Below are 25,888 nucleotides of genomic sequence, written 5' to 3' on the forward strand. Positions count from 1 at the left end.
CGAAGTTTAGGCCCAGCATGGTTGGAGGGGGTCTGGGAGTGTGGTGTGTAGAGGTAGGGCCCTGGGCAAGGGTGTGGGGCAGGGCTTAGGCTCAGCATGACCAAAGGGAGCCCCGAGGGCGGAGGATTAGGCCTGGGATTTCAGCAGGCTCCCTGGGGCCCAAGTGGGCAGGGGAACTGCTGGCCATGCTCCCTTACATTCCTCCACTCTCCCAAGGGTCTCCCCCTGTCCCCATTGATCCCCGAACTGTGGGTAGGCCCCATCAGGTGTGGGAACCCCTCCCCTCTCCAAGCCACCCCTGAGGGGCGCTGGTCCTGTCCATCTGGCCTTTACTTTTCCTTCCCCCTCCCTCTCACTCCCTCAGGTCCCTCAGGACCCACATGGAGGGGGTCTCGGTGGGCAGAGCATCAGGTCCAGGACCTCAGCAGGCTCCCCAGGGCCCAAGTGGGCAGGGGAAATGCTGGCTATGTTCCCTTATGATCCTCCGCCATCTGGACTGTCTCCCCTGTTTGTTACCCCTCTGGGCATGGGAGCCCCTGCCCTCCCCCAGCTGCCCTTCAGGGGCGCTGGTCCTGTCCCACCTCCACTTCTTCTCCCCTATTGAATCCAACAATACACTAAAAGGATCATACACCATGATCAAGTAGGACTCATTCCAGGCATGCAAGGATGGTTCAGTATCTGCAAATCAATCAGTGTGATACACCACACTAACAAACTGAAGAATAAAACCATATGATCATCTCAGTAGATGCCCAGAAAGCTTTTGACAACATTCAACATCCATTTATGATAAAAAAAAAAAAACTCTCCAGAAAGTAGGGATAAAGGAAACATACCTCAACATAATAAAGGCCATATATGGCAAGCCCACTGCTGACATCATACTCAGTGGTGGAAAGCTGAAAGCATTTCCTCTAAGATCAAGAACGAGACAAGGATGTCCACTCTTGCCACTTTTATTCAACATAGTATTGGAAGTCCTAGCTATAGCAATCAGAGAAGAATGAGAAATAAAAGGAATCCAAATTGGAAAGGAGTAAAACGGTCACTCTTTGCAGATGACGTGTTACTCTACGTAGAAAATCCTAAAGACACAACCAGAAAACTACTAGAACTAATCAATGAATTTGGTAAGGTTGCAGGATACAAAATTAATGCACAGAAATCCATTGCATTACTCTACACTAACAACAAAATACCAGAAAGAGAAATTAAGGAAACAGTCCCATTTACCATCACATCAAAAAGAACAAACCTATCTAAGGAGGCAAAAGACCAGCACTCTGAAAATTATAAGACGCTTGTGAAAGAAACTGAAGATGACACAAACAGATGGAAAGATATACCGTGTTTATGAATTGGAAGAATATTGTTAAAATGACCATACTACCCAAGGCAACCTAGAGATTTAATATAATCCCTATCAAAATACCAACGACACAGAACTAGAGCAAGTAATTTTTAAAGTTGTATGGAAACACAAAAGACCCCAAATAGCCAAAATAATCTTGAGAAAGAAGAACAGAGCTGGAGTAATCACGCTCCCTCACTTCAGAGTTTACTACAAAGCTACAGTAATCAAAACAGTCTGGTACTGGCACAAAAACAGACATGGAGATCAATGGAACAGAATGGAAAGCCCAGAAATAAACCCACACACTTATGGACAGTTAATCTATGACAAAGGAGGCAAGAATATACAACAGAGAAAAGACAGTCTCTTCAATAAGTGGTGCTTGGAAAACTTCATGGCGACATGTAAAACAATGAAGTTAGAACATTTTCTCACACCATATGCAAAAATAAACTCAAAATGGATCAAAGACTTAAATGTAAGACTGGAAACCATAAAATTCTCAGGAGAACACATAGGTGGAACACTGTTTGACATAAACCACAGCAATATTTCTCTCAATCTGTCTCCTAAGGCAAAGGAAACAAAAGCCAAAATAAACAAATGGGACCCAATTAAACTTAAAACAAAACTTTCGTTTTGCACAGCAAACGAAACTCTTGACAAAAGACAACCTACTGAATGGGAGAAAATACTTGGCAAGTGATACGACTGATAAGGGGTTAATATCCAAAATACATAAACAGCTCATACAACTCAACATCATAAAAACAAACAACCCAATTAAAAAACGTGCAGAAGACCTGAATAGACATTTTTCCAAAGAAGACATACAAGTGGCCAACAGGTACATGAAAAGATGCTCAACATCATTAATCATCAGGAAAAGGCAAACTAAAACCACAATGAGATATCACCTCACACCTGTCAGAATGGCTGTCATCGAAAAGAACACAAATAACAAATGTCGGTGAGGATCTGGAGAAAAGGGAACCACCCTGCACTGTTCATGGCATGTAAATTGGTACAGCCAATGTGGAAAACAGTATGGAGGTTCCTCAAAATACTAAAAGTAGAACTACCATATGACCCAGCAACTTTGCTTCTGGGTATACATCCAAAGAAAACAAAAACACTAATTTGAAAAGGTAATGCACCCCAGTTATCATAACAACGTTATTTACAATTGCCAACATATGGAAGCCACATCAGTGTCTGTCAACAGATGAGTGGATAAAGAAGATGTGGTACATATATGCAATGGAATATTACTCAGCCACAGAAAAGAATGAAGTTTTGCCATTTACAACAACATAGATGGACTGGAAGGCATTATGCTAAGTGAAATAAGTCAGACAAAGAAAAGGACCATATGATATCACTGTATCTATCATCTATCTCTAGATACATGATCTAGCATCTCATAGATACAGAGAACAAACTAGTGGTTACCAGTGGGGCGAGGGAAGGGGGAGGGGAATATTGGGGTAGGGGATTAAGAGGTGCAAACTACTATGTGTAAAATAAGGTACAAGGATATATTGTACAGCACAGGGAATATAGCCAATATTTTATTATAACTATAAATGGAATGTAACCTTTAAAAATTGTAAATCGCTGTGTTGTACACTGGAAACTTATATTGTACATGAACTATATACCTCAGTGGGGAAAAAAATATTCTGGATGTACAGTATGTTAGGGAAAGAGCAGTCCTGGCTGACCCCAAGGTCTTTGGCCTGAGCAGTTGGAAGGATAGAGTTGCCATCAGCTGACATGGGAAGTCTGCAGCTGAAACGGGTTGGGGAGGAAAAGCAGGAATTCAGGGTGGGATCTGTTGAGTTTGAGGTCTCTGTAGACATCCATCTGGAAGATTGGACAGTCAGATATGTGGCATCTGTGGAGCGGTTGGATGATATTTAAAACCATGAGACTGTGAGGTGATGGAAAGGCAGTTTAGACAAGAGAGGGCCAAGGACTGAGCCTGGCCCACTCCCCACTCCGGGGGAACCGGGGGTACCAGCCAGTGGGCAGGAGGAGACCCAGGAAGCGGCAGTGTCCTTTCCAGTGTCAATGAAAAGAGCGTACGGAGAAGGAAGCGGTTACCATGGTATTAAGTGTTCCTGATGAGTCGAGCTGATGAAGACGAAGGACTGACCAGTGAGTGTCAACGTGGAGGTCAGCGGGGACCTTGGTAAGACTAGTTCTGGTGGCGTTGTGGGACAGAAAGGCCGATTGCAGTGGTTTTCAGACGCAGTGGGGGGAGAGGAGTTAGAAACACTCAGAAGAGTCATTTTTTAAAAACAAGATTTTCAGCAGAGGGGGCAGAGACATGGAGTGACAGCTCCAGGGGAGACGGGGTCCAGAGAAGGGTGCTTTGGCGACGGGGGGTGTAGCTGCGTGCTGGCTGATGGGAATGAGTGGGGAGAGAGCAAACGAGGACAGAGCAGAATGGTGACCTGGGCGGAAGGAAGCACAGAGCCCTGGTGGAGTGCTGTCCGCGAGGGGCGGGGTCCGAGCTGTGATGCGACTCCAGTACGCCAAGCCCGTGGGCAGGTGCAGCAGGGGAGGGCCCGGCGACTGTGGGTAAACGTGGCCTCGGGGTTCTTGTCTGAGTGAAATCGAAAGGGGACCAGCAGCCAGGGAAGAATGCGCCGAAGTGGGTGAGATCGCTGCCCAGGAAGGCGCGTGGCCCGGGGGTGTCTGTGCTCCTGGCAGCGTGCAGTCCACCCAGGTTCAAGGGAGTGAATTTACAATGAGGCTGGTGAGCGCGGTTGTGTATTTTTCTCCCAGCCACTTTCAGTGACGCAGTTACAGTGGCAGAGTAGGCAGAAAGTCTAGTTTAAATGAGATCGTGGTCTAGCTGCGAGCAGTGCCGGGAGAGCGGGGGAAGAGTAGCATAACAGTGGACCTCTGCACTCACACCAGGTGAGGGGGGAGTGGGGCACATGGAGGGCCTGAGACAGTGGACCGTCCCTCACAGGGAGGGCAGCTCGGGGCCACTCCCGAGGGAGCAGGAGACAGAAGCATGGGGGCAAACTCGAGATCATAGAGATGGTGGGACAAGAAAAGAGTATTTTGGAAACAAAAACTCCCTTCTGAATACTACACGGGTTAAGGAGATAATTATAATGAGAATTAGAAAATATTTAGAATGAGATTACTTCACATTAGATCTTGTAGGAGTAGTTAAAAGAGAGAAAGCTATACCCTTAAATGCAGAGATATGGTTGAAAATATTTGAAAATAAGAAAGAATGAAAACAAATGAGCCAAGCTTTCAAACTCGAGATGCTGGGAAGAGAATAGAGTACGCCCAAATAAAGTAGAAAGGATGAAATAAGGAGCAGAATGAACGAACCCGAAACAAAATAGCCGCAGAGATGATTGGTAAAACCAGAAGCTGATTCTTTGAAAAAACTTGTAGGATAAAATACACCTTTGACAAGCCGATGGGGTGGGCAATGGGTATGAACAGTATCAGGAAAGGAAAGGGGGACAGCATTAGAAAACAGTTTAATCATAAGACCTGCTTCTGAACAGCATTATGACAGTAGGCATGAAAACTTAAGCAGATACTTTTCTGGGAAAATATAAAATATCAAAATTACTCAAGAAGAATAGGGAAACAGAAAAGCCCAGTAACCATTAAAGGAAATTGGATAATACGTTAACCACCACCTCCAACCCTGGGCCAAAGGCACCAGGCCCGAACCAATTTGAGGGGAGATCTTACCAGACCTTCAAGGAACGCGCATCAAGGAGATTTGTCCTTTACCAACCGTTTCAGAAGCCACACGAAATCGTCTTGCCTCCAAGTTGTTCAGCCACAGCGAGCGCTGCTGAGGCCTGAGGCGGGACCACAAGCCAGAGTCCGCGCGTCCCGAGGCCAGGCAGCACCGGACAGTGAAGGCGCCTGGCCAGTCACGCCTGGTGGCCCGAGGGTCCCCCTGTGGACGTTGGCCTCGTGACCCCCTGAGGACTCGAGCAGTCTCGCTTTGCCCTCGGAACTGTGATCCCAGGTTTAGTGATGGGTTGTGGATACTGTCAGTCTATCTGTGTTAGGACCAAGCGCACGTTTGTGAGACAGCGGGGTCACCAGTGGTCTGGGGCGTGGAGAGGGTGGGGCATTTTAGTTTGTGTAAACATGTGCTAACAGCACTGTACAGAGATTGACTCCAGGACCACCGTTATCAGCATCCCGCTTGACCAGCCCTCATGTCACATTACACGCGTCACGCTGAGGGCCGAGGACAGCGCCCGGGACACCCAGACGTCTGCTCTGCTGGACCCTCTGTGCCCCTAGACGCAGTGTGTGCTCCGTCAGCACGGAGCGTGGTTCTCTCCTGCGTCCTGCGCTGAACACCAGGCACCCACGGCCGTGTCAGTTTGGTCCGCACACTGGTCCCGTTCGCCGCACACACGAATGTGTTTCTTGGGGGGACACACGTGCAGCGCCACACCTTGCAGCGCTGTCTGCCTCTGAGGGGCGTGTCTGGGTGGGATGCGTGGGCCTTGCCATGGGGGGACAGAGCTGACAGGGCCGTCGGCTTAGGTGCCCCGTGAGTTGTTCCCGCCCCCCGCTCTCCCCCACGGCAGAGCACCAGCTGTGCTACCAGGTGACGTCACGGTAGGGAGTGAAGTGCACTTCCTACTACATAGGACGCAGACTGTTCCTTACCTGCCATTGGCAGACGTAATCTGGACAAAAATAGTTCTCTGTGAAAGGCTTTTTCTTTCAAGTTTTCCTCTCTAATGATTCACTTTTGGGGGGTATCTCCAGCATCTTAGGCACAGGGAGAAACTTTTATGTCATCTTCTGAGTCACGGCTATATTTTTTAGCCAGAACCAAAGCTTAAACCTCCCCTGCAGAACCCTAGTGAAGGAGCAAATGTTGTCCAGTGGAAATGAGAAAGAGAAAAAGGAAAAATGGGGTATTTGGAGGATTCATTTGGCACAGAAGAAAATAATTCGAGCATAAGAGAAATGAGAGGATTGGAAACTAACCCTCTTGGTGCAACGGCATCGTCCATCTTCAGCTGTTTTAAAGCACTTTTAACTGAGAGCGTGGACGTAAAGCACATAGAGACGCCCCAAACGACTCACAAAGCATTTGGACAGGCAGTCACACCATAGGCATCAGTGGCATCTGAGGCAGGAAGCCTGCATGCGGTTCTCTGGGGCCAGGAAGGTCCTTCGGCTTCTCCAGGATCTGCGCTGTTACAGAAAAACAGGTGTTGAGTTTCTATACATTTTTAATGCTAAGGAGGGAGTCTTCTCAGTAAACCCAGATGAATGGAGCAGGCTTAGTTCTGGACCAACAATAAGCCCACAACCGTGAGGACCGGTTGAAACATTCACGTTTCTCCACGAACCGGATGCATAAATCGTTTTTCTTAGGAAGGACCTTTTCCCTTAAAACTCTGCCATTGCTAATAATGAGAAATAATTGTTTTTCCTTACCCCTTGGTGGAGCATTCAGCCAAAATTACAGGCTTTAAAGAAAATGACCGGGCTCCCCTGGTGGCGCAGTGGTTGAGAGTCCGCCTGCCGATGCAGGGGACGCGGATTCGTGCCCCAGTCCAGGAAGGTCCCACATGCCGCGGAGCGGCTGGGCCTGTGAGCCATGGCCGCTGAGCCTGCGCGTCCGGAGCCTGTGCTCCGCAACAGGAGAGGCCACAACGGTGAGAGGCCCGCGTACCGCAAAAAAAAAAAAAAAAAAGAAAAAAAAAGAAAAATGACCAAAGTATTTAAAAAATAGATCCAGTTGATGACAGGAAACTTGAACTTAAAGTAGAATTTCTGGACGTTTGTTTTTAAAGTTTATTTGTGTAGGCTGCTGCCCCTCATAACTCGTTGTGCTTCTCTGATTTTACAACTTTTAAGTTGTAGGTTTCGTCTTCATCCAAACACTTGAGCCTAAATTTTAGGTACACTGCCACTCGATGGTAGTATGTTTTGCCTGACATACTGATTATAAGCACAATCTAAATATCACAGATATCTGCACGCGTTAAACGGGTTTCTTTTAAACGTTACTCTAAAATGTAATTAAATATTATATGGTACTATAAAAATGTGGTATTATTCAGCATCTTTCTCCTTGACTTTTTAAAACAACTTATTGAGATAAACAACTTTATGGAATAGCTCTGAACTTTACTGAAGAGTTATAGCTTTAACAGAAGTTTCAGATAAGTCATACTCTTGTTCTCTTTTCATCCCGTGTTTAAGCAGCCATGTAACCTGTAGAGAGCCCTCTTGGCTACTTTTTAAGCTAAAGATTTTAATTTGCCCTGTTAGCGTTTCTGATCAGTTCAAGCGTGTTTTTGTCGTCGAGGCACCGTGAGCATTCTGGCGGAGAACTTCTTTATTGTGCCGGCCTGTCTGAAACATAGTCTGACGTCGGCATTCCCGACCCTGCCCTACTGGGTGCTGACCGCACGCGCCCGTCGTCCTGGGCACCGTGTCCCCACATACTTCCAGGGGACCCTGCGGAGGTCTTGCCTCCACTCCCACCTCCACCCTTGAGAGCCTCTGCTGAGGTTCTACGCTGCCCCTTCTGACTCTCCTGCTGTTCTGTCCTGTGTGGCCGAAGAAAAGTGGCAGCGGGGAAAAGCTGCTGTGAGTTACTCACACGAAAAGGGGGTAGCTTTCCACTTCTGTTTTGGCTTTTTTAGCTGTTGCTAAATTTAAATTTAATTGCAAAACTAAACCCATAAACCAGTTCTAGGACAGGCTTGCAGAAAGATTTTCTTAAGAGGCCTATATAATCCCTTACCCTGAAGTGGGTTTCTGGGATTTAAACGTTGATGACAGTGGGACGTGACTGTTCAAGTGTGCGAGAGTGGGAGCGCGTGGCGAAGGTTGGCTCCTGCCAGGCAGCGCGCAGCGCCTCCCCGCTCCTGCCTCGGCCTCAGGGCCCTCGCGTCCTTGTAGCGGATGCGCTTTGTCGCTCTGATTTTTAGCTTGTGTTGGTTTTTCATAAAGGGCACATGTCCAAAGCCCTTCATTTAGCGGAAAGGACTGCATGGCTTCTTTGCTCTGCGTGTCCTTATGTGTGGAATGAAGACTGACTCTTCTCTCGGGAAGGATTCGTTTCAAAGGAGCAGTTGAGGATAGGAGGTTAGTTTTGTGGTGAGGCCCCAGATACGTCCTCCTCACTCAGGAGCGTCTGTGCAAGAGTCGCTTGAGGTGAGTTGTCGCCACTGTCCCCCCCCACCCCCGGAGGAGGGGAGAGCTTCACCTCACGCAGATTAAGGCTGAGGATTAAGATGGGGACGTGGGAAGAGACGGGGACGAGTGGCAGAGAACTTGCTGCTTCCTTCAGAGCTCCTCCCTCATCCCTTCCCCCCACGGAGCTCGTGCCCCTCTAGGTGCCCGGGAATGAAAACAGCAGGATAAGCCCGTGGAGCTTCTCCTGACTGGGCTGTGTGCTGCCCACGGTCTCCTTTAAATGAAAAGAGCTTGTTTGTTTAGTAAGTTTGTTGAGTTAGCGCTCAATAGTGTTTGATGGGTTGAAGGAAGGAAAGGGTGAGTTGACGGTTAAAAATACTAATGTTTTATTTGGCCCTTATATTTCGTAAATAGGCCTGAAAATGATTGTTCTATTGCAAACTCTTAGTTCCAAAAGGAGGAACAGGAATCTTGAACTATTTATAGTTCTTACTTGTTAATACTTGACTCATTACCTTCTTCCCTAAATCTAAACTAAAATATTGTGTATTGTGTCTTCTCAGAAGTTTATAACCTAGTTACCCCCAAAAAGTTGATTTGCAGGAAGCAGCAGCAAAATTTTTGAAATACTGGGTAATGTCTGCCAAACTTTTGACAAACTCCCTTGGGGCCTTGAAGACCTTGTTGGAAGCCACGCTCACCTTCCAGAAGGAACTTTCCTCCCCTTCTGTATCTGAAGAAATGGGCAATGATAACGCATTCTGTTGGCTTTGTGCCCCCCCCCCACAAAAAAAAACTTGAAAGATTGCAGTTCACCGTGGGTGATTGGGTTTCAGGTTAGGGACCTCCAGGAAAATCTAGGCCTTACACTTCTGGCTAAAGTCTCACAACATTTGTTTATTGACTTAAATGTCTCCTGCTTAGGCGCAGCTGCAGTGCTCACAAGTGCCAACAGAGAGGCTCTTTTCTGACCCCCTTGGCCAGAGCACGCCAGAACTTTATTCTGCAGTCCTGTGTTCTTCTTTGTAACAAAAGAACTTGAAAGATGTAGATGGGGACCGTGTGAGATTGTGAAGCTCCTTTCAGATAACTTTAATTTTGAAAGTGACCAATTCCGAGAGGTTACATGTAGCACGATAAAGTGAAGTCTCTTTGGGTTTTACAATCGAATTATGAGGATTATTTTTAGCAGTTGTTCGTATTTGATATACAGTTTTGCCGGTATACCCACCCTCTTCCTATGCACACACATTTATATCTGTATGTTCTACCCTCAGGAATTAAAAAATGAGTTTGTCCGTGAACCAAAGAGTGAACCTTCTTTCTAACCTGTCTGTTGTTTCACCTGTGCCGTCAGCTTCTCTCCTCCCTTAAATACTCTTCCGTCTCTGTCTTACTCAAAATCTTTACTAGATGAAGGTTTTTAAATATATATATATTTAGCACTTTGATCTAGTCTGGGGAAATATCAGGACCCCTTCTGCAGGCTAGTGGTCTCTGTTGAGTGGCAAGTACAGCAAGCAGCATAACTAAAATGTTCTCTGTGGGTGTAATAATCCTGTCGCGTTTGATGCCCCAAATGTAATCTGCTCACAGATTCTGAAGACAGGGGCAGCTGCCGTCTGCTCTTCCTCTGGTGATGGACACAGTCGGTCTGGAATTGTCAGCTCACTGGGGAAGGCGGGGAATCACGTCCTTCATTTAGGAAAAAGTGAATTGGAATCCCAGATGTTCCTTTCTCGAGACGCTGGAAGGGCTGTGCTGGTTCCTCTGCTGAAGCCCTTCCAGGACATGCGAGGAGTCTCCATTTGTGCCCTCGGCCACAGGGCACGTGCGGGGTCCGCGGGGATGGCCTGAGTGTCTGTGTGGTGAAATGCTGACCGTCTGACACACCGGCGATTCTGGGAACTGTAGCCACCATAATAAAAAAGCTTTCTCTCCTGACTTGTGATGGTATTTGTCTGTCAGACCCCAAATTTTGTTTAAAGAGTAGTGACTTCTGTAGTAGTGACTTCTGTAGTAGTGACTTCAGATTCTCCTGACCCAGCAGTGTGGCACTGGGAGGAATCTGGTTCAGAGCACGCATCCTTTGCCTGTTTGGTAACTCGGGGACTAGGAACCGCTGTGCCCTTCTCACTGGAGAGGACTTGCACTGGCTGCAGTCTTGTCTTTTGAGCTGTTTGACTGCGAGCCAGGAGGCACGGAAGGAGTCGTGTGCCGGGAGCGCCCGTCCACTCCGGAGCGCACGCGGAGCTGCTCTGCTTGCGGGATGACACCTGCATCCGCTCACAAGCCCGGTTCTCTGCTGAGCCTTTGGCCGAATCCCTCTGTGACGAGACCCGTCTCTCCGAAGTCCTCTGGGGTTAAAAGAAGTTATCTCATTCACACGGCTCATACCCTGGTATGATGAGAGAAGTGGGTTGTTTTAACTTTTTACTTTGAAACAATTTCAAATCTGTAGCAGTATTTCAAGAATAGTACAAAGAACTGTAAACCCTTCACCCAGAGACCACATTAAAACATCACCAGTTGTCCCAGTAACACCCTTCATGGCAGAAGGATCCAGTCTGACCTTCCTCTCTCCTTGGTTCTCACGACCTTGCCATTTATAAGGAGAGAGGCCTGCGTGTACTCCTGGGTGTGGGCCGCTTTGCCTCAGAAGCTGGCCTGTTTCTGCATGTTTTACACAACGTCTCAGAAGTGACACTTGGCTCTTCTCTTTCTGCCCTGACAGTCTGTCCACTCCTGGGGGCGCTGACCCTGAGTCCCTTGGTTAGGACGGTGTTGCCATAGGAAAGTCCCATTTTCTTCCTTAGTGATTAGGATTTTATGAGGTGATACTTTGAGATTACGCAAAATCCAGCTTCTCATCCTGCTTTTACCCACTAGTTTTGGTATCCATTAATGTTTCTTTCTTGAACTGATTTTCCAGTGACATTTCCCAAATGGGGATTTTTATCTAATTTGATTACTCCTTTTACATTCATTGGTAGGCATTCTAGTGTAAGGAAGAGCTTTCTCTCCTCCTCTGTTTTGTCATTCCTTTATTTGTATTAGAGTGTGCTTATGAATTCCTGTTTCCCTCAGTGGGTTTGTTTTTTTTTAAATTTATTTTTGGCTGTGTTGGGTCTTCATTTCTGTGTGAGGGCATTCTCCAGTTGCAGCGAGCGGGGCCACTCACGGTGCGCGGGCCTCTCACTGTCGCGGCCTCTCTTGTTGCGGAGCGCAGGCTCAGTAGTTGTGGCTCACAGGCCTAGTGGCTCCGCAGCATGTGGGATCGTCCCAGACCAGGGGTCGAACCCGAGTCCCCTGCCTTGACAGGCAGATTCCCAACCACTGCGCCACCAGGGAAGCCCTCCCTCAGTGGGTTTTTACTTGTTACTCTTATTTATTTTGATGATCTGACTGTCCCAGGTTTGGCGTCTTAAGCAGGTCTGTGTGTCCTTCTGTTCTTCTGTCACGCCCCCATCCTCGTCTGAGTGCTTTTCTTCTTCCTGACACAAGAGACCCAGGCTTATTTGCTTTCCTCCCCCAGCTCTGGAATCAACAGCCATTTCTCCAGGGAACCCCATTGCCGTTAGCGGAGAGTGACATTTAGAAAGTGGTCTGGCCACTGGCTGTGCAAAGGCTCGTCCACCAGTGCGGAGCCTGTTGCTTCCTAACCCCGAAACCTAACCCCAGCCCTAACCCCTAACCCCAGCCCTAAGCCCCACTGTCTTCAGGCCCCTGACTAGACCAGGCTCCTGCCTCATGGCTGCACCTTCCCTTACACGAGGGCATTGCCTTCCAAGAAAGAGGATTGGGAAGGAGGGAACAAGGTAGGTTCTTCCCTAAAGCATTTGGAAAGGAGATTCTGTCTTCATTCAGTAGCTGTTTACTAACCGTAATCTGAGCTCTTTGTTTCAGATTTTCATTTAGATCCTTGCGTGTGTTTTCTGGATGCGTGTGCGTGTTGGGCAGCACTTTGGTGATAAGTGCCCTGTATTGAGCACATCCATGTGCTCGGCACTGCATAGACATTAGGCCTAAATTATAGAATGACTCTGCAAGACAGGCATTATTTTACAGTTTTTGAAGTGAGCCGCAGAAGATTCAGTGAGGGTAAAGCATTTTGATCACGTCAGACAGTTAAGTAGGGGTTGGATTTCCACGCAGCCTACCTGACCTCAAAGCCCACAGCCTTCCCGAACCACAGGGCAGTGTGCTGGTGTACTGATGCTTTGGGGGTCCTCACTGGGGGACATTTTACCAAACATCATCACTCTTAAACCATAACATTTAACTTTCTTGATTTAAAATATAAGAGGAAAAGTTAGAAATTACTCAACTGGCTCATTAATTTCTATACTAAGAAGACCCCACTGGAGGAGACTTTGGGAGAACCCCTGTGTCTGCTGGTTCTTATGTTTATTGGAGATTCTGTTGAGCTGTCTGCCTGGAACTCTTCATTCAGTTATAACAAAGAACCTCCTAAAGTTTAGGAACTTTTTTCTCTCCCTTACCTGGAAGAGAGAAAACATGAACCCAACGTTCTCTCCTGCCTGTCGGAAATAGGTTATTTTCCAAACAGATGGCTGTTTGCGTAGCTCTCACTCTGGAGAGGTCGTTCACCAGGCTCCTTGGTTACTAGACCTTCACTTTAGAAAGAATATACCAGACCCTCAGTTGGGGGAGAAAAGAAGAGGGTGATTCTTTGTTATCCTTTGCTACTCCTCCATGCTGCTTGTCTGATTAAGCAGCCTCCCCGGCTGTGATGTGTGTGCCCGGGTCAGAATGTTATACTCTGTGCCAGGCCAGTGTGGAGGAAAGTGCACATTGTTTTCATCTCGGGTTCCCTGGCGTGGGAATGGTACTGGAAACACGGCACTACCTGAAAACTAGATTATGACATAACCAGAAGACGCAAGACTGTGACCACAGACACTCCCACTCACATTCACCTTCACGGGGATGTGAAGGCCACTTTGATGTTCTCAGGGGAGTTAATGTCTCTTCAGTAAGAAAGGAAACAACAAGTGCCTGTCGGAGAAAAAGGCTATAAATATATAAAAGAACAAGTGAACAAAAGAAAGAGCTTAGGTGTAACTTCCTGGAGAATTTTTCTCCGCTCCTCAGTTTCCGACGTGTTCCTGTGAGTGTCTCAAATAGGCAGCATCTCCCTGATGAAGGATCTGAACTGGCCGGTCTTCTCAGAGCCTTCGAGGGGCCGTTGTGTTCTGTGCCCTCTTACCGGCTGTGTGTCTTCTGCCCAGGCCCGCGGCCCCTGAGAGCTTGTCCCCTCGCCTGTAAGATGACAGTGCGTTTCAGCACAGGTGAGAGCACCAGGTGAGACTGTGCACGCTAAAACACTCTGTACAACTTGAAGGGCTTTGCCGTTGTCAGTGCCGCCGAGAAGCAGACGTAAGAGGTGAAGAGAAACAAAGAGCAGTGCTAAACAGGCTGTTACATTCCTTCCCCCGTTGCCCACGAGGAATGAAATCACTGCACGTGCCTCACAGAGACAGCCCGGAAACTGCTCGTCAGAATTGTTCCTGCCATCTGCTTGAGGGGTCTGGGGAGTGAACCGGGTTCTCGTCCTTCTCACCCCAGCCTTCCCGGAGCCAGTCTTGCTGTGGGAATGTTACATCAGTATTTCTTTTCTAAGTGAAGGGGTCTAATAGAGAAAAACTCACTCTTACAGATGGGAGTGGCTACAAAGTAGGGTTTTTATTGTATGTTTTTTAATTCGACCACACCACGCAGCAAGCAGGGTCTTAGTTCCCCGACCAGGGATCGAACCCAGGCCCTCGGCAGCAAGTGCACCAAGTCCTATCCACTGGACCACCAGGGAATGCCCCATACGTAGGATTTAGAACATAAGATTGATAGATCTGAACGCCCAAGATAACTGGCCTTTTAGACACAGTACAATTGTGGTTTGTGGTAGAATTCATCAGTCCTCCTAAGGAGTTTTTTAGATTAGAAGTGAATCAGGACCCCTTTATAAACTTTTCAACCTGTGTTCTTCAGACCAACCCCATTTCCCTTGATTCAGTTTCACAAATTGGTCATAAGAATAAAGAAGATATCAAGACAGTTGGAGGGAAAAGAGTGGCTTACTTGGGAAGATATGAAGGAAAAAGGTATCAATTTCACGTGGGGAAAGGAGGGCAGGATAGAGTTTCCAAGATCCCAGAGAGAAGTGAGTTGTTACTTTGGGGATAAACCCATCTGCTTAGAAAGCATTTGGCCTAGAAGTGTTGGATAGGGTAGTGATGACACAGAGTGCAAAAGATTAAACTTGAGATGTTTCAAGGCCAAATCCAAAATCCTTCGACACCAAGCAAATAAATTCCATTCTTTTTAACTCTTGACGTTCTCTGCGGTCGTGCAGTCAGTTCCCCTGTCTCTGTTCTCTCCTTATTTCTGACCCTCCTCTCTCTCCCCTCGCCTGGCCCCCGGCCCCATCTCAATCCTCCCGATTATGGCATTTTGTAAAACTCAGCTAAGCACTGTACTCAGAGGCTCTGCCGTCCAGGTCTCTTGTGTACGGAGAGCTTCCTCTGCCGTGGCCGGAGTTTCAACTTGCGGCTTCCTCAGGGGGCGGCAGGAATGACGTGTCGTTAAACTTGGACATAAAAGGGCTGAAGGTGCTTTGACTGCTGTGTCTGTCTGGGCTTTGTTACTTAGGGACCCAGACGTGGAAAAGTCCCCGCTCTCCCACGTGGCGGAGCGTCTGAGAAGCCGGCCGAGGGGGTGGGTGCCAGGGGTGGTGGCTTTGTCCCTGAGCCCCCAGGGGGCCCCCCTGAATTCCCAGAGGCCGGCGGGCTTTCCTCTCCTCCTGCAAGTGGCAACCCGAATTCTGAGTGGAAAGTGCATCTTTGCCCTTGGCCGGTGTCCAGCATTCCTCGCTGAGCGAATAGGATTTGGAATGTCAGAGTCGGAGGGCGGGAGCGTGTGGGGCTGCGTGTTTATATGTGAAAGCAGCCTCCTCTGGCTTCCTGAGACTGCTTCCTTCTCCTAAACTCTTAGTACCTTATTTATGTGTTGTTCTTTGGTTTTTGTTTTTAAGTTGTTTAAGTTGCGTTTATCACGGCGGTTGGTCACAGGGGCACTTCCAGACCCCGTTCAGCCCTGGAGCCCGGCTCCGGGGAGGCAGCATGGTGTCCAGAGGATTTGTGTGTCTTCCCTCCGGATGAAGAGACAGGAGCTGTTCGCAGGCTCGTCCTCCAGGGGATCTGAGGTCGTCTCCTCCGGGGCGTGACCTGCTGTCCCGGAACCTGGACCCAGGTTCTGTGGGGCACAGACCTCCGTGAGCGGCGCCCTTCGGGAAGACTGGGGCCGGGCTGGGTCGGCAGCAGAGCCCAGCCCAGCGCCTGTGCTGGAGCTGGATTGAGACACGCCTCGGCCCCCATGTGACTGTGGACTCATTGACTGGGTGGCTTCTACCCTTGATTCAGTTCAGCTCGAAGGCGCGATCTGGGGGTGCCCGACCGGCTCTGCCGCCGAGAGGCCATGTCCTCCCTGCACGGCCGAGGCAAGGACCTCGCTCGGAGCAGGACGCCTCAGTCGGACTCGCCCCCGGGCTCGCCCTCCCTGACGGCCAGGACGCTCCGAGTAAGCGGCCCTCCCTCCGTCTGCGGTCTGTTGGGGGCGGGCTGTGAGGCCGGGCCCCGGGGGTCGGTCAGGGCAGAGGGGATTCAGGGCGTGTGGAAGCAGCCAGGGAGACGGAGGCCCCACCAGGAGCTGTTCTGCAGGAGGTTCCTGTTCCTGATTCTTAACGGCCTCTTAGGTGAAAGTGGACTTGAATGCATGACACAGCTTCTGCCTTCCAGCTTTTCAGCGTCACTTGTGAAACGCCTGACAGGAAGAGTGTAGAGGCCTCCTTACCGTGTCTTACGGGCTTTCTCTGATTTACGCGGCTGTGTTTAGTCAGTGCCTTTCCTGTGTTATGGGTCAATACGGTGTTTCAGGAGAAGCAGCTCCCAGTGGCTGTGGAACCACGTTCAGTGACCTCAGGCACGTGCAGGCTCTGCGTGTGCAGGTTCTGCACGTGCATTTGTGCAGGCGTGTACATGCGGGGGCGTCTTTGTGATCCTGTGTGTCTGTGAGTGATAAAGAGAGAACAGGGTGGGCAGGCGTTCTGGGCACTGGGGTCCTACTCCTCCGTGACCGTCAGGAACCTCTGCGCTTAAAAAGCCAAAGAAGTACCTCCCGGCTGTAGACAGCCGGCTCTGGGGGTGTTTGCAACGCCCCAGGCAGGTCCAGCCTGTCTATCTAGTGCGTGTTTCTGTGGACGTGGATTGCACGTGGATTCAGGTGTCCCCCGTGGGAAGCCGGCAGAAGCCCGCCGTGCTGCCGAGGGCCCTGCTGGGCGCGCGGGGTGAGGTGGCAGCCCCTCCGTAGTTAGCGAGAGCGTCTCTGCCGGGGAGCAGGTTGGTCACAGCTTCCTTATTTGGAGAGGAAGCCTGAAGAAGCCCTGGGCTCTTCTGAGTGGCTTGATACCATGTTCAGTGTCTGTCTCCCAGTGTAAATGACCACGGGGTCTCTCCCGTGTGTGTATCGCCGTCGTGGGTGTGGCAGCCTCTTTGCACGTGGCCTGGGCTGCTCTCACCGGGGGAGCGCGCCCCCGCCGTGCACACAGCCGCCAAGCTGGGTCCCCAGGACAGAGCGGGCCCTGGTTCCCTTCCCCCTCGGCGGCACCGGGGGTGCCTCGTGGTGTGAGGAGCCCTTGTCAGCCTCGTTCAGCCCCGTAGCCCTGGCTCCTGGAGCAGGGATGCCCCCCTTTCCCTTCCTGGGTGAACCCGTGTCCTCTCTAGAGGGGCTGCTGCTTTCTTCTCGGCCCGGTCCTCATGCCACCGCTCCCCCTACCCCCGACTTTTTAGACGGAGGCCGCAGTGGGAGAGAACTTGAGGATTTGGATTATAGGAACTGAAACTGGTGGCTTGCGTGACGGGCTGCTTCCCAGGTTCAGTGCCCGTGTCCGCGGGTTTCCGCCGTCACCTCAGCTCCGTCTGTAGCTCCTGGAGTCCAGACAGCCTGGGCCTGTGCTGCAGAGACCGTTCACACTCCACTGTAGTGTTGGAGAGAGTGGCAGACACACGGGCTAATTCAGGGGCTGCTGACCCTCGGAATGGGTTACAGAACCAAGATGTACCTCCTAGGAGTCCAGTCTCGTCTCGTCTCATCTCGTGTGCTGGCGGGTTCGCGTGCTCTCTGAGAGCTGGTCTGGGCGTCGGGTGGTGGTGGTGTCTTACCTGCCTCCTGATGCTGCTTCAGGACAGATGCGGGGTTATACCTGCACTGTGTGATACAGATGTCACTGCAGGGCAGGCTGGGGCACACTTCTGAGCATCTAATGCCAATAAAAACACAAGCATTCTATCCAAAATACCTAACACATTCCAGGCCTGAGACTTTCACCGCCTCGAGTAATCCTCAGGCACCTACAAGGCGGGTGTTGCCGTCCCCGTGTCACAGGTGAGGACACGGAGGGACGCAGAGGAGAGGCTCCTTCCGTAGCGTCCTCTTCAGCGAGGGCAGAATCCGGTCCCACCCTCCTTGTCAGCAGCACCGGAGCTCACATCAAATATATTTGAAGGTTAAGGACACGCCAGGGTCAAAGCCGACAGTTAAGAGCTTGGGCAGCTCTGGACGTGGTGGGGATGCAGGAAGCTGAAATGGGGGGGCTGTGTCTGCAGACAGGGAGCCACACCACAGGGGCCTGGGAGCCCCCTTAGGGGCAGAAGCGCCTGGGCCTCTCGCAGCACACGTGCTGGGGTGCGTCTGCTGGGAACAGCTCTCTCCGTCCTCACGGAACCTGGGGGACCCCTGCTCGCACCGGTCCTGTCAGAGGCCACGCGCGGCTGAGGAGCTGTAGCTGCCGGAGCCGGCTCTGTAATCCTCAGGGTCAAAGCACACACCAAGAGAAGTAGTGTTGTCAAAAGGGCTAAGCAGTAAATGCTTCCATGTAAGGAAAGCGTCCTCGAAGGGAATTTTAAACTAATGGCTGCTGGACACCTTGCTGTTAGATGTTCAGGAAGCAGAAAGGGCAGCCTGTAAACTGCAGCTCATACGGGTTATTTCTAACTTGAGAAAACAAGCGGTAGGATGATTTTTCAGTAATTGGAAAACCGAAACTGTCTTCTCATGCCTTTAAACTCCCAGCAGCATCTGGTACTTTTAATATTATGTAATTCAGTGCTTCTGTACTTGGTAAAACTATGACCGTTTTTAAATAATGTGATAACCTAATGTTTGCCTAGAGATTGTGCAACTAATATCCTCCCTAATGAAATAATCACTTACATGAGAAGACAGTACGTGTCCTCACCAGCCAAGGATTTTGTTTACTTTCCCTAGTTTCTAGTTTAAAAATAACAAACATTTGTCATTCTCTGAACACGAGATTATACTATTCAACATCGTTTTTAAATCCACCCCTCCCTCCGTAAGGAGGATGTCCACCACCCACCCCTCATAACCCACTAAAGCTGCTCTGGTCTCTGCTGACCCTGAGAGTGAAATACTTTTTTTAAACAATTCTTTGACTTTCACACTAGGTTCACACTAGTCTAATGTCTCTTTATCTCTAAAAATTGGGGGGCGGGGGGGGAGGGGGTGCTCCCTGAGCGACAAACCTGCTCGCCTCTGATTTCTCAGGGGAAGCGGAACAGCTTGCGGTCACCCTCGTTACTGATGGGCGCCATGCCAGTACTTATTGGTGCAGCGTTGAAGGCTCAGCCTCTCCTCACACTGTGAGCCACTCCATGAGGTGCCAAGCTCACACGTCTGTATAAAAGCTTCCTTTTGATGTAATTTTCCAACATAAAAAAAATAATAATTCTGCACTACAAACATATTAGACACCTCTAGCTCCTTCTTGCTTAATCACTGTGAATATTATTGGATCTCAAGTTTATAAATTCTGTTAACTTAAAAACTAGTCAATTTAGATGGTTTAGCATCTTAAAATCATCTTGAAAGCAAGAGCCGGGTAATTACTGGTCAGTCTTCTCAAATTATTATTTGCTCATTTAACAAAGCATTCTTCAATACAGGGCATATCGAAAAGGCAACAGACTACTTAAGAGTGTCCAGCTTGTAGTGCTTAGTTGGTGTTTGTTGTACTGAATAGTTTTGAAGTAAGTGGGACATCAGCTGAACCCTGGGAATCTTTTAAATAGACAGATTTTCTTTGAATTGGTTGGTATTTATGATAACAGAATTTGGCCTGCATCTATAAACCAAGATCAGTAGCATTTGTCCCATGTAACCTGGATTGTTATTCCTTTAGGACTTTCATCTCAAGAGAAAATACACAGAGTTTACATAATATTTTTCACCCCAGCTGTTAATGTAAATAAAGGGGAAAATTTACCAGCTTGTTTTGTTTTATAACCAGCTCTACAAACTAATGAGGGTACATTTGGTAGAAAGTCAGGGGACAGGATCGCTGCCCTCGAGAGCTCACCCACGGGTGCTCCTCCCTTCTAGGCCCTGGTGTGGAGTCCGTGTCTTTGCCTCCTTTGTGCTCTCCTGTGGCCAACACCCAACAGCTTTTAGGCTGTTCCTTTATCCTTTGTTCGTCTCCTCCTGCTCTTGTGCTTCCAATCTGGAATCCATGTTTTATTCCTTTATAATCCGTTGTCCGGGGATGAGAAGCGTTTGTCTGGGTGAATAATACTAACTAAGGGTGCAAGCTGTTAACCATTTTTTTTTCTCTCTAATTAAAACCACTAGTGTATTGGGTTGGGTTGGGTTGGGTTTGGTTTTTTAAATTCCACTCAAGAAAAGTCAGTAAGCAGTAACTCTTTCTCAAGGAATCTTCCTAAGCAATGTAGTGGAACCTGTAGGAGTGAAAGCAGTTCCCCACCGGGAACGGTTCCATGAATCCTAGGTGGACGCTGGGCTGGGTCAGCCACGGACGAGAGGCTCGTTCACCAGAGACTGGTTCCATGGCAGATGAACACCAAGGCCACCTACCCTGTTCTGAATCCTCCCACGATTAACGTTCCATGAGCATCTGCTACGTAAGTAGGCCTGTACTAGATCTGGAATGGAGAGATGAAAGACACAGTCCCTGCCCTCAGGGAGCCAGCAGTCTAGCTGGGGAGATGAGAAGGGAACTCCAGGATTATAACAAGGGGAAGTGAATCTTCTAATGAAGGTATTGGGCCCAGGTGCTTTGTTTTAGGAGGCCGGTCAACGGGAGATGCATAAGGCTGTTGAACGGACAGTGAAAGCAAGCAGTGCATGACCAAGGTGGAAAAAAGACGAGAGGAAGTAGAGTACTACTCTGAGAGCTGCAGATCGGTGTGGCTGGGACAGGAGGTATAATTCGGAGGGTGAAGGAGGGGTGTGATCAGAAGTTCAGCTGGAGACGCACAGGGGCCGGTTCGTGTTGGTCTTGGCATGTCGTTCCGAGGGCTGGGAGAGCTGGCCTGTGGGTGAAGGACTGAAAAGTTGGGGTCAGGTTGCTGTGATCAGAGCTGTTTGCTTGTTAGAGAAATCGCTCCGGCAGCTGAAGGCTGGACTGTCGGCGGGCCTGGGGGTAAGGTCGGTCCTCTGGTGAGAAGTGAGGGCCTGGACGGAGGCGCTGTCCGGTGGTTGGAGGACCTTCCAGCTGTTTCGAAGTGGACTGGGGCGGGGTGAGCCCATGAGCGGGCAGGGGCCAGGGCGACTCTCAGGCCTTTGGTTTGGGCCACTCGGTAGAAACCGGCAGGGCACGGCTCAACGGGCAGGGCGGGAAGCAGAGGGTGCCGAGTGCAGAGGCGCCTCATGCTGGGATGTGCTGAGTTAGAGGGACTTCGGGAGGTTCGGTACTGACACCAGAAAGTAGTTGGTCCGAAGCTTGGAAGAAAATAATGGGCTGAAAATACTGATATTTATGATTAAAACCAAGGAGCAGATGTCACGTACGGACCGAGCTGGGAATAAAGCCTTGGGGAGTAACAGCAAGAGGTTAGAAGGCTCTTCCCGCGCGTGGCCTTTTCCTCTCCAGTCACCACGGGGTCACATGAGGGACGACAGGAGGCCTTGAGTCTTGTCTGTCTGTCTCCAGGTATTGTGGTCAACTTGATGTTCCAGTGATGAGCTGCAGCCCCAGAGAATCCAGAGATGGAGGGTCAGTTGGGTCAAGAGGTTGGGGTCCTCGTTTTCAGTACAGCCGGCGGGGCCACCGGGGAGAGCGTTTCCCACTCGAGCAGTTCCCAGATTATGCAGCATCGCTTCTCCCTCCTCCTCAGCCTCGTAATATGTGGGGGAGCTGGTGGTTAGAATCAGGAGCTGGAGGGAGCAGCTCGGGCTGGCTTCCAGCTGCCTTCTGCTGCTTTCGTTTCTGGTCCTGACTGTGTGTCACTCAGGGGGTGGCAGCTGTCCACACCTGGGGTTAGGCCTCATCCCAGCCCAAAGCCCAGCCTCCTCCTTGGGCGACAGTACAGGAGTCCTGCCGGTGAGCTGACGGGGTAAAGACATGGAAGCGTGTCTAGACTTTGACCTCCGCCTGCTTCCTTGTGAAAGCAGCGTCTTTGTGTCAGAGCGTCACAGCTCCTGTGGACTTCCAGAATCAACCTCCCGTGGTTGGTTATCTGGGAGAGAGTATAACTATGTGGACAGTAGAATAATACCCTTAAATGCCTGTGGGTTAGAAAGGGTAAGTCGGAACTAGCCTGGATAATCAAAATCTACAGACAGTCAAAACCCTTGACTTGAGTGGAAGAGTTGGCTTGAGCTGATTCCTCTGGCAGCCAGCAGGCCCCAGCAGAGAGGAGTGGGCAGTGGGAACTGGTATTTATAGAGCATCACCTGTGCTAGGTGCCATGGCAGGCACGCGGCTCTCACTTCATCCTGCTGATAACCTTACGCGCCGGGTACCATTCCCCCGGCTTTACCCGTGAGGACGCTGAGGCAGAGGGAAGTTAGCAGTTGTCTGAGCCCATGTACCAGCAGATGCTGGAGCCGGCAGCGCTAAGCTGTGTAGCGGTCCAGGGAACCACTGCGTCTCCGTGAAATAGCTCCTGAGTTATTGCTAATATCCCTGACCATTCAATCTGTTTTGAAAAGAGAGATGGCGATAATAAACCTATTGTAAAGAAGGAGAAAGTTCACAGAATAATTTAGAAAGAGACAAATCAATTTAGATAAAGTCAGAATTTTGCAACATTTAAAAGTAGGTATAGTTTTGTTACTTCTGAGTGTCTACATTAGAACTGTTGCTAAGGAGAAAAGATCTGCTCTACCCTTGAAGGTTGTCACCTAAAATCATTTTTAGCGAGTGTATTAGTAAATAGTTCTCTAAAGCCATTTTTATAAGTACTCATAAACAGATCCGTTAGGTAAGGTCATTTATCTTATCTTTTTATGCTATTAATTTACTTATAAAATAATTTCTAAGCAGATGGTACAAAGGTATGCTTCAATTTCGGACCTGTTACATTATAACAAGTTCTGAATTAGAAGAGCCTGAATTTCTGAGGTTTCTCTTATCTCAGGGATCTTTCACCTGCCAAAAATCAAGCACCCTGCACACGTGTCTCCTGCCCCTAAGGCCTGCACTGTACAGCACCAGTTCTGCTCTGGGAGTGCAGTTTAGCCCCCAAATCCAAAGAACCTTGTGCGTCTGAAGACTCAAGGTCCGTAGGGGGTATAAAAGGTCAAGTTCAGTGGCCGAAGCAAAGACAGCTTCAGTCCCTTACCTTTCAGAGCTGCCAGTAGCACTTGGGCTACTGACGAGGTCCCAGCTAGTGCCCGATTTCTCACAGGACAGGTCATGCAGAACAGTGTCATTCTTCACGACCACCCTGTTTCTGACTCCAGGCTGATGCTTTTCATAGGGTCGTCCTTCCACGAAGCCTTACCAGAAACCTCCAGACAGCGTCGGGCTTTCTTTTCTGGCAACCCTTTTTATCTGCTGTGTGTACCAGACAGCCTAGTGTCTGACTGCGCTCAGGTGATGACTGTCACTGTTGTGTGGATGTGCTCAACTTTCCCCCACCAGAGAGGGGATCTGAGCCCAGAGGACACTGTCTGAGGCCCCCTCCCTCACAGGGAAGGGGTGCACTGCCGACCCTGGTCTGGTCTCTACTCCTGGCCTGTGCGGCCCCCTGCCGTGCACTGTGAAATCCTGTTTCTGTAGTGAGGGCTAATAGCCACAGGTGTTCTCAAGGCTCTTCAGATCCCCACTTGTTGCAGTTTGCTAGTGTGTCGACAGCTCTAAAATATGTGAGTTAATATTTTGGTTTCTGTGGGAACAGAGAGAGAAAGCTAAGAACAAAGGAAGTCCCTAACCTTTTGTGGAACTTACTTAGCAGAAAAAGTTTTTCCTTACGCTACTTAGGTCCCGAGTATCTGTTTCCTCTTAAGAGGTGAGGTCTGGAGAGCCTCACTAACCCCTTGGCAAGGGTTTTGATTCACAACCTAGTCTGAATAAAATTAAAATAACTGCTACCCAAATAGGCTGCTGGACAGTGATATTTCCCAGGTGACAAATCCACCTCTTCCCAGGCTGTGGGCCTGGAAAGCTTGATGCTGAGGAGGCATGACGATGGCCCTAACGGGGTGGCGGGACCACTATCCTGCAGAGCCTCACAGCCCCGGGGGCCACGCTCAGGCCGCACTTGGAATCATCTGCGCGATGTCAGGGGCTACTGCAACTTCGTGCACTCCAGTGCAGACCTGAGACTAAGTGAAAGTGTGTGTTCAATGTGAGTGACATGACCCCTGGCTAGAGCCACACACGTTAGAGCAGCTCGTCGTCCTTGGTCACCATCACCTGGCGTGTGAAAGCTGCCTGGAGAAGACGCCGCAGTCTGCAAGTGTGCTTACGGATCATAGGGGTTTACAGATGGCCTTTAAACACGAAGGGCTTGCCTTGGGTATTTCAGGGAAACTTTAGTACGTTCCGATATTTCCTTCTACAATAAGTACATTTTGTGAGTTCCCAAAAATATCTAGAAAGTCTTCAGAAGCTGGGAATATCCATAAAGAACAGGTACAGGCCTGCATAGAAAATAAGAGCTGTAGAATTCCAGTAATGTTTGGGCAGCGTGGTCTATAGATATAGCAGAAGATGGGTCTCTTTCTACCATTTGAAATGCAATGAGATGGACCAGAATATGTGCGGTAGCATTCAATCATCTCCTTTCTACGTGCAGTATTAAATTGGTAGGGTCGTTACAATCTGGCAGTGAGGTTCTTCAGAAATATTTACAGTGGAAACGGGATTATAAGTACTGTATTTCTTGACTTTCCTGTTTTTCCCCGTATGTATTAAGCACTTGGTAAAGACAAATCGAGGAGTAAAGGAAGATGAAGTTAGCTGTAACTTAATACTTTTAATGCTGTTAGAATTTGGCTTGGAGGTGTCCTCTGGCACACACGGCTGCTCGGTGGATGCACACTTGCCCAGCACCAGTCGTGCTTTCAGCAGTGTTCTGATTCAGAATGTCTGTAATCACCCCACTGCAGCTGACTGGCCGTGTACTGTGGATGTTCCTTCCTCTGAGGATGTTACAGGTAAACGAGACCATGTCTTTTTAAAGCGGGACTTTCTAAACTGGCTCGTTTCGATGCCCCAGCCTGGGCTCCAGGGCCCGTGTATGGGATGAGGTGGCCCTCCCTCGGCCTGTTGCGGGCGTCACCGACCTTATGAGACGTGGGCCTGATCCAGTCACCAGCCCTGCACGCAGAGAGCTTTCTTGGCTGATGGCAGAGGAGTGTGGAAAGGAGCCCCCGTGTCACTGCGTGAAGTGGGGAAGGACACGGGGGCCTCCAGGAGCAGCGGCAGCCCCGGCGGCCACAGGCAGCGGTTTTCCCCCGGTCGTCCTCCCGGTGAGAGCCCAGCCAGCAGACACCCGGTTCTGCCCATGAGAACCTGAGCAGGGCGCGGCCAAGCCGATGGTGGGGCAGCAGCAAGAGAAAATGAATATCATTGGACGTCTGGTGATATTAAGGGAATACTCATTTTTTAGATACAGGGAAGAGCACCTAACGCAGGCCTCAGCATCACTGTGCCCTACTGTCACACCTCTGCGTAAATCGTGGAAGTTTTTATCCCCCCCCCCCGCCCCCACGTGTATCTCCAGATTGTTCAGGACCCCCAGATATATTACTGGAACGGTAAGACTCAGAAAGATCCTTTTCAGAGCTGGAGCCCACTAGGCTGCCCTTCCAAGTTTCCCGAGAGCCCCGATCCTTTGCGTTATGAGGGAGCTCTTCCCTGCAGGCAGAAGGCTTAGGAAGCCTGAGTGCGTCTGAGACGAGTATAGGGAAGGATTCTCAAACTCCAAACGTTGTAGAACGGTTGTCCCCAGAGCTCAGGTAGCGTCCAGGTCTGGGCCAGGTCTGCGGCAGGTCCTCACTGCAGCCACACCCACG

At 49.6% G+C, this 25,888-nt stretch overlaps 1 protein-coding gene across 20 annotated transcripts in view; it reads left to right on the forward strand.

Moving 5' to 3' along the window:
• The window catches only part of PPP1R12B (protein phosphatase 1 regulatory subunit 12B), a 208,429-nt gene that overhangs the window by 146,300 nt on the left and 36,241 nt on the right, over window positions 1-25,888 (forward strand). Inside the window, exon 20 of one of the 20 annotated variants that reach the window (XM_067729932.1) lies at window positions 10,130-10,477. The exons of the other annotated variants lie outside the window; for them this stretch is intronic. Within the exon in view, the coding sequence (XP_067586033.1) occupies window positions 10,130-10,390 (261 nt within the window). The 3' untranslated portion in view covers window positions 10,391-10,477. Of the gene's footprint in view, window positions 1-10,129; window positions 10,478-25,888 lie in introns of those variants that run through there. 20 annotated transcript variants of the gene reach the window in all.

This window comes from Pseudorca crassidens, chromosome 2 (genome assembly GCF_039906515.1).
Source record: "Pseudorca crassidens isolate mPseCra1 chromosome 2, mPseCra1.hap1, whole genome shotgun sequence".
Classification (NCBI taxonomy): domain Eukaryota; kingdom Metazoa; phylum Chordata; class Mammalia; order Artiodactyla; family Delphinidae; genus Pseudorca; species Pseudorca crassidens.